The following is a 16,268-nucleotide window of genomic DNA, read 5'->3' as shown; positions in this document are numbered from 1 at the left end:
AAGGAAGTTGTTATGGATGGACTTCCTGTCAGCCATTTAAGAGACTAAGCACACTTTTACACTTGCCAGGTTACTCCCCAAAATAACTCTTTTTGGCATAAGGATATCAAATTACTTTAAATATTCATGTTAAATAACTTCACTGTATTACTATTAGTAGGTGCTGTTAGTTATCATGATAGGTGCCAGACTGACAAGCCCAGGACTGGAGCTCTCTCTCTCAAGCACGGCAAGCATGATAGCAATGTGTGCTTCTCTACCTCAACCCTGAAGTCCAGGGAACATCTCTGGGGCAGAGTGATTCACTCTCCAATTCCATTCTCTCTAGATTCTTTACTGAGACAACCACCAAGGGTGGCAATGAGCCTCATCAGATTGGTGGTGATGACTCTAACATGGACACCCTTTCAATGGAAACTATAGAGACCAGCAACTCAGTTCACTAAGTGGGCTAAGAAACAAGTATCAGATGAGAATGACTTACTGATCTGGGCTGCTTATAAATCAATGGCTTTAAATAGTCATCTTAGATTAAGGCTTTGTGTATACCATTATTCATGAAGTAGCCATTATTTAATGAATGAAATACACAAGGTCAGATTTACTGTTGGTGTAACTTTGTTGAAATCAAATCATGGCCCACATTCGTTTTAAACGTAAGGCTCCTGGTGTTTAACTGTAGGGTGTATTCCATTGAATAATGCTTCCTTGGATTTCAAGGTTCCACAGCTATAAATGAGAAACTTTTACCAATTTATTTGATATTCTACTAAATGAGTATATGAGGAAGAATGCACTTACCTTATGCCTGTCCGTACTTCTTAACAGAATAGGAAAAAATAAGAAACAAGAAATTAAATAAAGTTCCTCTCTATCAGCTGGGCAGAAGGGAGGGAAGATGTATTTGTTTATGGACTTTTGACTGGGAAGACATTTTCACCCTTACAATAATTTTGCTTCCTTTTCCCTCTCCCTTGCTTTCTTCACCGAACATCTGGAGAGCTAAAAGAATAGTTCAAACAAGCAACTATTCAAAAGCAGACTAAGGAAAACTAGAATTAAAGGAAGCCAATAACAACTAATACAGAAAACTACTTTATTTTGTAAAGGTTTTTTATTCAAGGCTGCTCTAAAGGGAAATGAAAAGCCAGTATCCCAAGCGTAGGTCATCTACCTGTCACTATTGTTAATGGAACAAGCATGGATATGGAAAATGGGCTTGGTTTGTTGCAGTTAGAACTTTTACCTGCACCAGTATATCTGAAATGGTTGAGTCAGTTGCTCTATTGATAGGTCAAGCAAAACCACCCGTCAAAAGGCACCTGAAATTTTGGCACCAGAAACCCTTATCTGTATTCTTCAGACAAAGTTCCCATAGCACAAAGGAAAAGGGAAAAATGTTAATGGAAGTGTCACTAAAATACTGCTAAGTGATACGTTCAAGAGCTAAGGGTAGGATTTTCAAAGGGCACTCAGGGAGTTAGGAGACCAGATCCGATTGAATTTAAATTAGAGTTCAGTGTCCAATTCCCTTTGGCTCCCAGCCTAAGTCAATGGTGGTGAGAAGACCATACAAATAACATGGATTCTTTAAATCAAAACAATCAAAAACCCTAACCTAAAAATGTTAACCTCCATAACAGTAACCTACCTTACGTAACTGTTGTTCTTTGATGTGTTGTTCTTTGATGTATAGCTCAGTGGTTTGAGCATTGGCCTGCTAAACCCAGGGTTGGGAGTTCAATCCTTGAGGGGGCCCATTTAGGGATCTGGGGCAAAAGTTTGTCTGGGGATTGGTCCTGCTTCAAACAGGGGGTAGGACTAGATGACCTCCTGAGGTCCCTTCCAACCCTGATATTCTATGACTCTTTGATGTGTTGCTCATGTCCATTCCATTCTAGGTGTGTGCACGCCCACGTGCACAGTTGTTGGAGACTTTTGCTTTAGAGGTATCTGTAGGGTCAGCTGTAGCGCCCTCTGGAGTGCTGCGCTCATGCGTTGGTATATTAGGCGCCGCTGTCCTTAGACCCTCTCAGTTCCTTCTTGCCGACAACTCCGACAGAGGGGCAGGAGGGCGGGTAATGGAATGGACGTGAGCAACACATCTCGAAGAACAACAGTTATGAAAGGTAACTAACCATTTTTTCTTCGAGTGCTTGCTCATGTCGATTCCATTCTAGGTGACTCACAAGCAGTATTCCTGTAGATGGGCTAGGAGTTCATGGTTGTGCAGCTTGCAACACTGCTCTACCAAAGTCAGCGTCGTCTTGGACTTGCTGGGTAAGCGAGTAGTGAGATGTGAACGTGTGAACAGATGACCAGGTAGCAGCCCTACAGAACTGTGCCTCAAGACCACTGCTGAAGCGACCACCCTGGCCGCCGAATCAGCTGCGTCCCAAGACCATTTGGAGGGAGCACCGTGTCGCTGTAGTACCCGCCTCAACAAGGGCCCCAAATTCTTGGGCCGAGTCCTGGGTCAGGGAGTCCTTGAACTTATGGAGGGAGTCCCATAGGTTAAAGTTATATCTCCCCAAAAGAGCCTGGTAGTTTGCGACCTGGAACTGAAGGCTGGCCGTGGAATAAATTTTCCTTCCAAAAAGGTCCAGCCGCTTGGCCTCTATTTTTGGGGATAGAACTGGATTGCCCGTCTGCATCTCTCATTGGCCGCAGAAATGACCAACAACCCGGGGGAGTGTGGGTATGCAAGTATTCAAACCCCTTGGCTGGGGCAAAATACTTCTTTTCAGTTCTCCTGGAGGTGGGTGGGATTGAGAATGGGGTTTTCCAAAGGGCTTTGGCAATCTTTAGGACCCCATCATGCACCAGAAGTGAGACACGTCTCTCCACCTCTAGGCCTAAGTTTGTGGCCACCCTTCGGAGCAGGGTTTGGTGCTCCTTAAAACTGTCCGGTGGGCTAGCATGAGAGGGCCCCGCAACAGCCTCATCTGGAGAGATGAGGACAACTGGACCACCAGGGGAGGGCCCAGGGCTTCATCCCCCATGGGGAAAGGAGGTTTTGGGGGGTGGGCACTCGTTCCTCCACCCCGGCGTCCGATTGTGCTTCGCGCACCAATCCTGTCATGCCACCCATGCTGTCTGTTGCTTTTCTGAAGCAGCTACCAAAGATTGGGGCGAAGGAGGCATCAGCATAACCAGCATGCCCCAGGCACTCCAGTAGCGCCATTGCGCTGGCCACTGGCCCTGCTGCCAGGGCAGCATTGTGGAGGTGGATGTAGCCTCAGGTGCCCAGTCACGCCAGTGCTACCTCCGTGAGGGGCTGAACTCCCTTTCTGTGCTGAAGGAATCCCCTTCTGGTGACCACAGTGGGGCCTTCCACGCCTGAGTCTGGTGGCTAACCGTCACCATGGATGAACAGTGCCTTAAGTAAGTGGATCGGTGCTGGGAGCGGGGGGATCAGTACCGCATTGGCGAATGTTTCCACAGTCTCAGTGCCAGTGACCTACACCATGGAGACAATTGGCGGGAGGATGACCGGTGCCAGCCATATGGTGACCGGTGTCTCAATCTGTGGTTTCAGGGCGGGCAGCCTGAACAGGGTCCTTTACCTGATGCCCCTTGGTCTTTCACCTGATGCCCCTTGGTTTTTCTTGCTCGGTGCCGGGTCACACTTCTTAGATTTCTTCTTGGGCACCAGCAAAGGGGAGCAGTGCCAGGTAGAACCTGGTGTCAGGGGTGTACTACGCACAGAGGCCGAAGTACTGGGAGTTGAGTCCGTCTGGGACAGTCCCAAGGCCGGGCAGAGAGCAGCCTCCATGAGGAGGGCCCTCAAATGGATGTCGCGCTCCTTCTGTGTTCTGGGACGAAAGCTCTTACAGATGCGACACTTTTCTTTGACATGTGATTCCCTTAAGCACTTCAGGCAGCTGCTATGGGGGTCACTAACAGGCATAGGCCTGTTACAGTAAGGGCAGGACTTAAAACCCGGAGACTGGGGCATGCTCCGCCTTGGGCAAAGTCCCCGCCGGGACCCTAACTTATAACTACAGTGCTTAACAACTACTTCACTAGCTAGTTACTACCAACAAAACTATTTACAAAGCACTAAATCAGAAACCAAAGGAGAACCTGCTAACTACTTGCTAGACAAGGGAAAGACGCTCCGACAAACTGCCAGGGGTGGTAATAAGGAACTCAGAGGGCGTAGGGCTTGCGGCGCCTAATATACCGACACATGAGCGCGGCACTCCAGAGGGCGCCACAGCCAACCCTATGGATACCGCTAAGGTTAAAATCTCCAACAACTGTGCACATGGGCGCGCACACACCTAGAATGGAATCGACTTGAGCAAGCACTCGAAGAAGAACCTTGAGTTGTTCAAGATGATAACTGACAGGCATCCATGGTACAGAATTATTTTTTTTCCAGGTAAAAATTTTAATTTCCTCCACTGATCAGTGTAGAATGCCTAGAAGTTTCTTGCAAGTAGAATAGGGTTAGAGCAAAGGGAAGAAGTATGTAAGGGGAAAAAAAGTTACCTTATCTCTAAAGTCCCATCTTGGTGAGAAACAAATGTCAGTCATGTAATGCCTGGTATAAGAATGCAAACAGAAGTCTGCAGTGTCAGAGACTGCCCATTTGTTATTAATGAGAGGCATATGCCAATGGTTAATCGGGAATCCCCTCATTAGGCTTTCCTTCCTTTCTTGACAATAAAAAGACAGAAGTAACATAATGGAAGAAGGGATAAGAAGAAGGAGAAGAAGAATGGAGAAAGTAAATAAGGAAGTGTTTTTTACTCCTTCTCACTACACAAGAACTAGGGGTCACCAAATGAAATTAATAAGCAGTAAGTTTAAAAGAAACAAAAGGAAGTATTCAATGCACAGTCAATGTGTGGAACTCTCTGCCAGAGGATGTTATGAAGGCCAAGACTATAACAGGGTTCAAAAAAGAACTAGATAAGTTCATAGAGGATAGGTCCATCAATGGCTATTAGCCAGGATGGGCAGGGATGGTGTCCCTAACCTCTGTTTGCCAGAAGCTGGGAATGGGCGACAGAGGATGGATCATTTGATGATTGCCTGTTCTATTCATTCCCTCCGGGGCACCTGACATTGGCCACTGTCGGAAGACAGGATTCTGGGCTAGATGGCTGTTCTTATGTTACGAGATGCCTAACTCCGAATACCTTAGTAATATTCCTGAATTGATGAGGAAGCTCTCCCAGCAAAATCACTGATAAATCAGGCTCCTCATTCAGTGCCACCTAAGGCTTGGAAGACTGTCATCACCTATTGACCAGCCACATCACAGGGGGCTTTGACACATCAGTGGATGAGAGGAAAGAGTGGACTAGTGGCTACTGTCTCTAATGGCCAGCAACTCTTTCAGTCTTCCCTAAGGAAATCATCGTCATCAGAGTCTATCTGCTTTGAAGTGGGTGACTTGGCCTTCACGGTAGAGTTCATTGCTACATTTAGACTCCCACTGTGTAACATTTCCCACCCACCTCCAGTGAGAAAGGGGCAGTAATTTGTATCTGCAATGCCATCTAAGTCAGGCGGGCAAGAGATCATAGAATTTGGAAGATAAGGTAGGACAAGAAGTGCCAGTCCTTCAAATGTAATTCAACTTGGGCTTTTACCTGGTGTTCACGTGACGTAAGCAACTGACTCCATCGTTCCAGGCCAGTGCATCAGGAAACATAGAATTTGGGGTTTTTTTTCCTTGTATTGTTCTGCTTTGCTTATGATGAAAAGTATGAAGATTCATTATCCTATTTTCCACAGCAGTTTTATTGAAAAAAATGTCCTGGGAAAGCCGTTATTATAAAGCCACCCTGATAACTTCATATTTTCTTGCTTTAACATTTAGCCTTCTAACAATCTGCCTGTAAGTTAAATGTCTAATTTCACATGGAAATCTAAAATGGCCCTTTGATACTGAATCATATATTAGAAATGTCAAGTATCAGGGGGTAGCCGTATTAGACTGTATCTACAAAAACAACAAGGAATCTGGTGGCACCTTAAAGACTAACAGATTTATTTGGGCATAAGCTTTCGTGGGTAAAAACCTTTGAATCCAAAGAAGTGAGGTTTTTACCCACGAAAGCTTATGCCCAAATAAATCTGTTAGTCTTTAAGGTGCCACCAGATTCCTTGTTGTGTTTATATTAGAAATGTTAATGCTCTTATTGCTTGGAGAAAAGGCACAGCTATCAGGTTATCTAAGTTGTCATGATAAGCAGAAGACTGCCTGCTCAGATAACCAGACTCTCCAAATTCCAGGGTGCCATAAGAGGATTTTATGTAAACTCACAAAATAGCTGCCAAGTTCTAAAGGAGCCAAGGGGACTTCTGTTTATTTAAGAAGTATCCATTTTAAGAAGCACAGCCACGTTTTAAATACTTCTGTAGGCACATAAGCAGAAAGAGACAGTTCTACATTTGAGAACTCAATTTTGGATAACAAACTTCACTTTCTACATGACTATTCTAACTGTAGACAGTTTTTGACCTTTAACATTTATCCTTAAAAATGAAGTACAATATTGCTATTTCCTAGAACTCAACACCTGCTCATGCCTTTCATCACTAACACCTGCTGATTCTGACGATAGAAATTACACCCGTTGTCCAGATGCATTGTGCAACTTTACGTTCCATCACCTGTGTGCAGGTTTTCGAAATCATCACCTGAGAAGTATGGTCACGGGTGTCTGTGTTGCAAATTTGCAAGATTTGTCCAAATCCACTTTGCAACAAGTAGCTATTTTTATTTTGTTGCCAGGACCCGAGCAATTTATCCCATCAGCGTGAATGGTGATGCTGGTTTATTCAAGGACTTTTCCACCAGCATTAAGAAACAAATCCTCACCATTGTGACTTAATCAAAAATGAGAATATAAGGTCCTGTTTACATGGCAGAGTTTTACCAGTTATAGTCATATAAATACACCAATATAATTATATCAATATAACTCTCTATGTGGACACTTACTCTGCAACAAGAGTGGGTTTTTTAGGTTAGCCCAAATGCCTTTCAATGAGATAAACTAAACTGAAAAAAGCCACTCTTGTTCCAAAATAAGACTGTCCACACACCGAGTAATACTGGCATAAGTATACTAGTTTAAATTCACTCCTTAGCTTGCATAACTTTTCTGTGTGAACAAACCCTAAGAGAAGGAGCATGGGGAAATGGTTTGAGCAGGGGACTGGAGGCAGGAAATCCTGACTTCTAATCCCAAACCTACAACCAACTTGTTGTGTGGTCTTGGACACGTAATTTAATCTATGTATCTCTTCATCTGTAAAATAATTATAAAATACCTAGTTGAAAGTAGTATGATTATTTAATTTTCTAAAGTGGTAAATAATTTCTAAAACAGCAGAAAGGTGAAAAAAGTAAGAATGTCTTTCCTTACTAACTTGTAATTTACTTTAACAAAATTATAGGACAAGACTTCTTATATTCCTGTTGCAATAAAACAAAAATGCCTACAATCTCCTGAATCTCCATTGCCATAATTAAATACAGAGGTTACTGAAGGCACTCTTCTCTGCTCAAACAGCTACCTTTTATTTTTGTCTCTAAGATCTACCAGACATTTTCTGTGCACAAAAATTTCTATATGTTAAATGTTATCCTGGAGATACAAAATCCATTTAGCTATCACATACAATGATGAAATTCTATCCTACAACTAAGATTGTGGAGCCTGGTACTACAGTGTGGTACTAATACTCTGAATGACTTGCAATCTGTGTAAATTGCAACTAGTTCCAAGATGCTAACAAGAGCAGAGTCTGCCTAGAAAGTAAAGGTTGTCCCCCCTCCCCCCATACGTATTTTTTAAGAGGAGTCAATAGCTTTTCACAAAAACACTTCTGTTGAATTAGAGAGATATGTATCATTATAAAGGTCTGTTTTCTCCAAATTATTATTGAGTAATGAGGGCATAGCAGTCTAGTTACCATTATTTACTTTTCATATATGTATCCACGTAGTACACCTCTACCCAGATATAACGCAACCCGATACAACACGAATTCGGATATAACGCGGTAAAGCAGTGCTCCGAGTGGGCGGGGCTGTGCACTCCAGTGGATCAAAGCAAGTTTGATATAACGCGGTTTCACCTATAACACGGTAAGATTTTTTGGCTCCCGAGGACAGCGTTATTTTGGGGTAGAGGTGTATAAAGTAGGGCTAGTGTGTTTGCTTGGCAATCTCATAAAGCCTAGATAAATCATTACTATTATAAAATGCTTTTACAAAATGTACTGTAAACTGGTTATTGCAGCACAATTCAAGAAAACTTGTGCATGTGATGCAGATGGAGAATATGCCAATTTGCTGAAATGCCCAAAAACTCTGCAACGGTAAACATTTTACATTTAGAACAAAATGGCTACCTACTACGAGAAACACAAAATATGTGGCTATCAATCCCTTACTACTGATGTGCAACCCGCCAGACAACAACAAAATGCACATGCATATTGAAGAGAAATCCTAGCTCCACATTAAAATGCTTTTATGTGTACTGTAATATGTTTCCACATATCCTTGCTGGACAGCAAAAATACACATATTCTATTCTATATACATACTTACACTGTGCTAATCATTGTAGTATCTGAGCACCTGATGTTCTTCCTCATAGAGACTTTAAGGTCAGAAGAGACCATGATCACCTAGTCTGACCACCTAAAAAACCTCAATGACCCATTCCTATAATATTCCCCTATTCCTATAATACTGAGTTACTGAAGTTCTCAAATCATGATTTAAAGACTTCAAGTTTTGCTGAGAATCCACCATTTACACTAGTTTAAACCTGCAAGTGACCCATGCCCCATGCCACAGAGAAAGGTGAAAAAACCCATATCTCATATGGATACACTCTCCAGTCAACTACAATAATTTGTAATAATCATTACACTGAATTTAGCTTTTTCTCTCTTCACAGAACAATTGAACAGATTGATTTTCTCTGATTTATTCATTGCTGGATTTTTTTTCTTTATTAAAATCCCTCTGGCTTGATACCTAAACAACATCCTTTAGGTGAGGGTTATATAAGCTACACAGTATTCTCTGTCTTCTCTGGTTGGATGAGAATAGCTTATGATTATTTTATCTGGTATGAATTTTCATGGAAAGCAAAACACAAAAGGAACACTATTTAAGGAAATGACAATTTTCTTTAAAAAGCCAATCAAATATTCATGGGAATTTTTTGCACTATTCATCCAAATCTAGTCACTATGTTTCCATGATATACTCTATCCTCTTGCTCCTTACACTATATATTTACAGAAGCAATGTGTTGAAGGGGAGAAAAGAAGCTACAAGTAATACGTCTTATCTTTACACTACATATTGTATAGAGCTTTTTGGAAATCCACTATGTAAGAGCATCTTCCTACTCTCTCTACTAAATTAAGTTAGTGTGCTTTCATTTAAATAATCCATTCTGAAAATACAGACCTTTCATTTTCTATTGATTTCCAATGAAAATTAGAAGTCTGCTTTGTAGATTTGACCATTTAAACGAATGCACAATCTTCTAATCAGATGGGGCGGAGGGACAACAAGTCTTCCTCTGCTGGAGTATTTCAAGCAGTTCAGCTAGCACAAAAAGGAATAAGACTAAGGCGTTTACAGAGGAAGAGAGCTTTCACCACACAATATTCTGAGAACAGCTGTAAGCTGAGAAATGTCTCTTTTGTGTTTATTATCAGAGTTTCTGAGAGGTAGTAGTAATTTTTGTTTCTTCTTTTTACTATTTAAAATTAAACTTCTATCAGGAACTAGAATAGTCTGCCTTTCTTCTTCCCACAGAGATATTGCTGAAGACACACAACAGAACATTCCTCAAACACTCAACAAAAAGCATCTCTTCAGCTACATGTCCTCTTTCTCTGCCAATGCCAAGACACTGGCAGTACATTAGCAACTACTTATTTTTTCTTCAACTCATGCCAAAGAAGTTTGCATAACACACTGTCTCCTGGCATCAAATAGACAGCATAGCTCTTCATTATATGTCCTCTCTCAACAAAGCAAAGTTAGAGACAAAAAATCAGAAAATTTCCAGTAGCAGCCTTACTTATAGGATTTAATTGAAGGGTGAAAGTCTAAGAAAGCCTGTCCTGAAGGGCTACCTAAGTTTCTCTTACTTAGGCCAATAATTAAGGACATGACCACCCCACAAAAAAGGCACTTTTGGGATCCTAGAAAAAGCAATTACCCAAAATGAGAAAATGTAATATTTCTCCTTTTGAAGTCACCTACACCTCTACCCCGATATAACGCTGTCCTCGGGAGCCAAAATAACCTTACCGCGTTATAGGTGAAACCGCGTTATATCGAACTTGCTTTGATCCGCCAGAGTGCGCAGCCCTGCCCCCCCGGAGCGCTGCTTTACCGCATTATATCCAAATTCGTGTTATATCGGGTCGCGTTAAATCAGGGTAGAGGTGTACCAAAAGGCGTATTTCTGCTACAGAGATCAGGTTAGAATTTTCTAGGCATTCACTTCATCATACACAGCAAAACGAAGAGTATGCCCTGGCCAATTTCAAAATATTCAGTGGTGAACAAACATTTAAAAGGAAGCAAAGATAACACATTTTCCTTTGTCACATTAATAGGATGCAATCAATCAGGCATTTCAATAAAAAAGGAATGGAAAACACAATGGCACACACTACAGCACGTTCGTTTACAGTTGCAACTGAACAACCTTCAATTTTTAAGGAAGAGGAAAAAATCTTACTTTCTTAACTTTAACGCCATCCTTTGGAGTTTGCTTTGTTGCGAGATTGTACCCAATCATCTGTTCAGCAAGCTGCCCAACAACCTTAGGGCTACAAAAGAAGGGAAAAAGTCAATTTACTAACATGTATTGAAGATATTTTGATCAGTTAAAACAGCCGTTGCAAAAGCCTCAATACTATCAGTAGCATATTACTCATGTCTTTCGAATTTTAGAGACTTACTCTTTAGTTAGATGGACCCCTCCTTTCAATCCACTATTGAAAACACCTTTTCCTCTCCCTCCAGCTAGGATTTGAGCCTTTAGAACGATTTCTGTTGCCTCTGTAAGAGAAAAAAAAATACATTGTTGTGCTATTAAATGTTATTTATTGAGCCATAGCAACTATTAACCTATTTCAAAAAGCAAGTAGTACAGAACTGGTAGAACATATTTAAAAACAAACGAACTAAAATTCACAACTGCTAGATAGTCTTACAGAGAAGTCAGTTTTGTTCATAATGCAACACACCAAAAAAGTGTTAACGAACATCCACGAGTTACCCATTAGCTGGCTAAATATGTCGATATTTAGACAAAACATTGTCATTAATAATGTATAACCTGCATAATAATCCCTGTAACTTGCATGGTTTGACTGCCTAGTTTTTAGAACTGTTTTCAATACCTGGACCAGAGCATATGTCCTTTGAGTGGTCACATATGCACATGGTAGCAGGCAAATGTTTATGGCGAGAGTAAATTTCAGCCCGATTGAAGCCCAAACAGCAGGGGTGTGGATATGGGGATGCAAGGAAGAATCCAATCTCCAAGTGCAGGCTGGGTAGGGAGCAGCTGGTACATCAATCCCTAGGCTAGAGTAGCAGCTGCTAACCCTACATGGGGGTTTTGGTCCACTTGAGCCAGTGCCCAAGCCAATGCCCTTTTCCCTGGTTTCAAGCTCCCCACTTTACAGTGGAGTAGGGAAGGTCCAGCTTTGCTGTGCACAAAGGGATACAGAATGCCCTAGAGTACTAATTTGTATGTGTTTCCCTGACCCCTGTGCAACAAAAACAGCACAGTTCTGGGGCCTTGCACACCCTCTTCAGCCCTGGGTGACGTTCACCTGCAGTAAAATACCCTGGGCAGAGGTAAATGGCTACTCCAGCCTCACTCTGCCCCTCCACTCTCTGTGTGGCCTTGTACAGAGAAGCAGCTGCTCTCATCTTACTCTGCTTCCTTCCCCTACAAAGCCTGTGCACAGGGAAACAGTCCAGCCCACGCAGCATCATGCCCAGAGTGTAACAGCCGCTCCCCTAGGAGGTGCTATGCGATTGGCCAGGGACAGGGAGCTCGGAGGGTTGTTGCCTGATGGGTGGAGTTGTAAGGGAGCGGCTGGGCTGGGATGCTTAGCAGGCAGGGAGGGTGCGACACTCTCCTCCCACAAGCCAGGCTGAACCCTGTGGAGAGTGGGGGGTAAGACATCTAAATCGATTGAACCTCAAGGGGGGGAAGGTGCAAAACCCCTGGGGAAGGAGGTCTGAGACCTCCAAACTGGGAGCATGTTTGTCTCATCCACTTGTTATGTCTTCTCTTTTAGGCTGTAAACTTCTGAGGCAGGAACTCTTGTTTACTAGGTTTGCACAGTGCATATTAAAATCGGGTCCAGCATGGTTGGAATCTTTAGTGACTAATGCAATGTAAATGTTAAATAATAATAATTATGGGGGAGGAATTTACCCAAATGAACCCAACAGGACTTTGCACCGCACCTCCACTGAAACCTTATACACCCATTCTCCTAAACTACTCCCCTCTCATCAGCATGGGGAAGCCGAAAGCTCACAGATTAACTACGTCACACCAAAGAAGGAAGAAAGTTTCAGATTTGAGACACCCCACAACATCCCTGATCCCCCTCAAAGAATGTCCTGCCCCTAGCACCCTCCTTTTTCAACCATGTTAGCTCAAACATTTCAGCTGATCTCAACTGCCCTGGGAGCACATAAGGAGAAAGGTGAATTCACTTGTAGCCAGCATCCATACCATTTGCAGCTCTGGAAGTCAAAACCAGCATCTAATATTGAACTCACATGAACCCAAAGATACCGGGCTCTGCACTAGCTAAAGTTTTCAAATGGTCTTAAGGTACACCCAATTTAAAGTCAAGAGTAATCTGATCTGGTAGTGACAAAGACATGGATAACTGCAGTGAGGTCAGAAGATCATCATAAGAATGGACATGCTGGGTCAGATCAAAGGTCCATCTAGCTCAGTATCCTGTCTTCCGACAGTGGCCAATGCCAGGTTCTTCAGAGGGAATGAATAGAACAGGTAATCATCAAGTGATCCAGCCCCTGTCACCCATTCCCAGCTTCTGGGAAACAGAAACTAGGGACACCATCCCTGCCCATCCTGGCTAATAGCTACTGAGGTCTATATCCAAAAGAAAAAAGGTACTTACTATCTAATCTTCTAGCCAAGCACAGATGGAAAAGAAAAAGAAAGCACTCTTAACAGTGCTGCTACCTGGACTTCCAGAAGCATAAGAAATGTGTGTTAACCTATGAAGAAATAGTTTCCCCAAAAAATGTTGTATTAATGATTATTAGTCTCCGTTTTTCACAGCTAACAGGATGCCCCCACATGTGTTTTCAAGAGATGAGGTCTAGATATTAATGCACTATAAAGCATTGTCTGGAAAATGCTCATGTTTAAAACCGTTTCATGTTTTGTTCTTATGGGATCTGATGCAATTCCTGTTGAAGTTTATGGAAAGCTTTGACTTCAACAGGAGTTGGATGAAGTCATTAACTAATGCACATATTTTGTGTATGTAGTATTTGCTCAGTCACTATAGTTGACAATATAACTATTTACCTGAACATTTAACCACAAGTATAAATACGAAGTAAAAACTCAAATTTTAGGTTTCTATTACAAATAAATATTTTTCAGAGACGGCTAAACATAGTGTTGATAGGGAAGTGATTTCTGGCAATGACCACACACACACACAATATCATTTGATATTTCTAATGTGATACATTCCAGATTTAGGTTTAGATTCTAGATTGAGGTTGGGACAATCATCAGGAAAGAAAAATAAAAAACAACATTTTAGTATTAAGACTAAAACACAATTTTTTTCACACAACTAGTAAAAGTAGCACTCCAAAGAATATCTGATTTTCAGGCTTCTCAAGACAAAAATCCCCATGCTTATCCATCCACTAACGTTTGGCATATATCATTCTGACCCTTAAAAATATTCTCCTTGAAAATACTTCATGCATTACAACATATTCGTGTTCCCAGCTCTCCTATTATTCATGCCACTGCAAGGCAGATAACAAGGAAATTTAAATGCAACAAAGTTTTATATCAGTGTTTTCTAAGCATACAAATTATTAAGATGAATTAAACTATAAATCGTTTCCCAACCCACAGTAGCAAAACCTAAAATCACATGGCTGCTATGACAAAACATCTAAGTTGGCATTGTTAATGGACACTACAAGCATTTAATTAGATTAGTTTTAGTCACTAACCATCCTGACAATGAAAGCTTTGTATTTCCAATGGTAAGTGCTGTCAATTATGTATGTAATCATTACCCTTTGTACCACAGGTCTTAAGGCCACCAAGTCAATTTCACTCATAGCTTGCATGCTATACAATGAACTAATTATGTTCCTTTGGCTATAACAAAGTAAGAGAGCTGAATTAAATGCATATGTTATTATAGTCTGCCAAAAGAATATCTAGGCAATAAAATAACTGCACAAAGACAACTATCAACGTCATAAATAAGTGCACTAAACAGTAAGAATAACTATGTAAAGGTTAGACCTGAAGTACTAATCAATACACCAGCTCAGCAAAACACAGTGCAGCAGGTTCTTCTTGCCCTAGGGGAAACCAACATGAAGTAATTTAATTTAATAGTTATTTGCCCAAGCTCTGGAAAATGAAGTAAACCAGCCAAATCTTATTTTACAGTAACTAGGCTTGATCATTCAGTATTTACCAAGTTGATTCACTACTTATTGCCACCATTTCTATTTTATTTAAAGATCTGATTTCTAGAAAAGCTCACACAAATTTCTATTTGTTTTTTGTTACCTGAATTCCCAGATTGCATTAGGAAAGACTATCCCATACAAGAAATGTAATTTTAGTCAGAATATATAAAGTGATTTAACTGTACTCACAGGATAACTTGTAAAAGAAGCATAGCTTCTAATAGATTTTGTATGGAAATATATTACACGTATATTCAGACAATAACGTTATAATGGATCTATTCAGTTATCATCTATTCAAACTGTTTTATCAAAGCTAAAAGCAATTGTAACTGCACAAATTTGTTCAGTTATAAACATATAAGACTTGAAAAGGGCCTAACACAATTAATAAAGTAACATGTCAATAGTTAAAAGCATATTCTATGCCACAGTAGAATGCAGCATTTTCAACAGCACTTTGCTTTGCAACTAAGGTCTCTCAATCAATTTCTATTTCTGTCTATTGGCTGATAAGTCTTTGTGTGAAATTAATTTAAGTGTTTTCTTTACAGTTACAAAAAAAAAGTCAGACTGCTCATTAAAAGTGCATAGGTTTTGTCACTAATTCAGCAGTAAATATCTCCAAACTGTTCCATGCAGAATAAAGAAATCCTTCTGGGGATAGCCTCTGTTCTTAACTAATTACAATCTGAATAAATTTAGTATCAAAGTCTTGAAAATGTTTTCACTAGATTTTACTTTTACTTTGTTTATTTTGTTTCTCAGTTAACATTATTGGACAATGTTATTTCTGGTAATTTTCATGTCAATTTGCCTTTCTTGGTTTTGGAGAGAGGTGCAGTCAAAATATTCACATACATTTGTTTCAACAAAATCCACCTGGTTTCTAGTGCATTTCTCAGAGTTGAGGATAAAAGTCTCCAGTCCTTACTGAGGCTGTGTCTACACTATGAAGCCTAGAGTATAGCTATGCTGGCAGAACTCTATGTCAGATGCAGCATACACCAATGGAAGAGGTTTTTCCATCGTCATAGCAACACCACCTCCCTGACTGTTGATAGAACATTTTTCCATTAACACAGCTGCATCTACACTGGGGATTAGGGTGGCATAGCAATATAGGTCAAGGGTGGGTTTTTTTTCACACTGTAGTTATATTGAGCTAATTTTTAAGTATAGAGAAACCCTTAGGCAAAATTCCCACCGACTTTAAGGACCTACAATTATAGCAAAGACCTAAGAACATTCCTAGCAAATTAATATTATATCTAGATGTAGACATAGATAAAACCTATCTATTTTTTCAAAGAGAAAATTTAACATGTTAAGGTTTCAAAATGGAACAATGCTCTAAGGGACAAAAATCCTTTATATTGCATTCTACAATACATCTCCCTCTTTTCTATTAGTATTGTGAATACAAATTGCAGTGCTACACCTTGAAATTGAAATAGGCTCAGTGCTATAATGAAAGCCTATTTTGAATTAATAAAATTGGACTTGCTTTTTG

General features: G+C 40.8%; 1 protein-coding gene across 1 annotated transcript in view; it reads right to left on the bottom strand.

The window, feature by feature from the left end:
• The window catches only part of SUCLG2 (succinate-CoA ligase GDP-forming subunit beta), a 222,778-nt gene that overhangs the window by 103,598 nt on the left and 102,912 nt on the right, over nt 1–16,268 (bottom strand). The window contains exons 3-4 of the mRNA XM_065407893.1: nt 10,975–11,074; nt 10,752–10,842 (exon numbers count right to left, since the gene is read on the bottom strand). Coding sequence (XP_065263965.1) covers nt 10,752–10,842; nt 10,975–11,074 — 191 coding nt within the window. The remainder of the gene's footprint in view (nt 1–10,751; nt 10,843–10,974; nt 11,075–16,268) is intronic.

Source organism: Emys orbicularis, chromosome 7 (assembly GCF_028017835.1).
Source record: "Emys orbicularis isolate rEmyOrb1 chromosome 7, rEmyOrb1.hap1, whole genome shotgun sequence".
NCBI lineage: Eukaryota > Metazoa > Chordata > Testudines > Emydidae > Emys > Emys orbicularis.
This window is presented reverse-complemented; position numbering and strand designations above follow the sequence as displayed.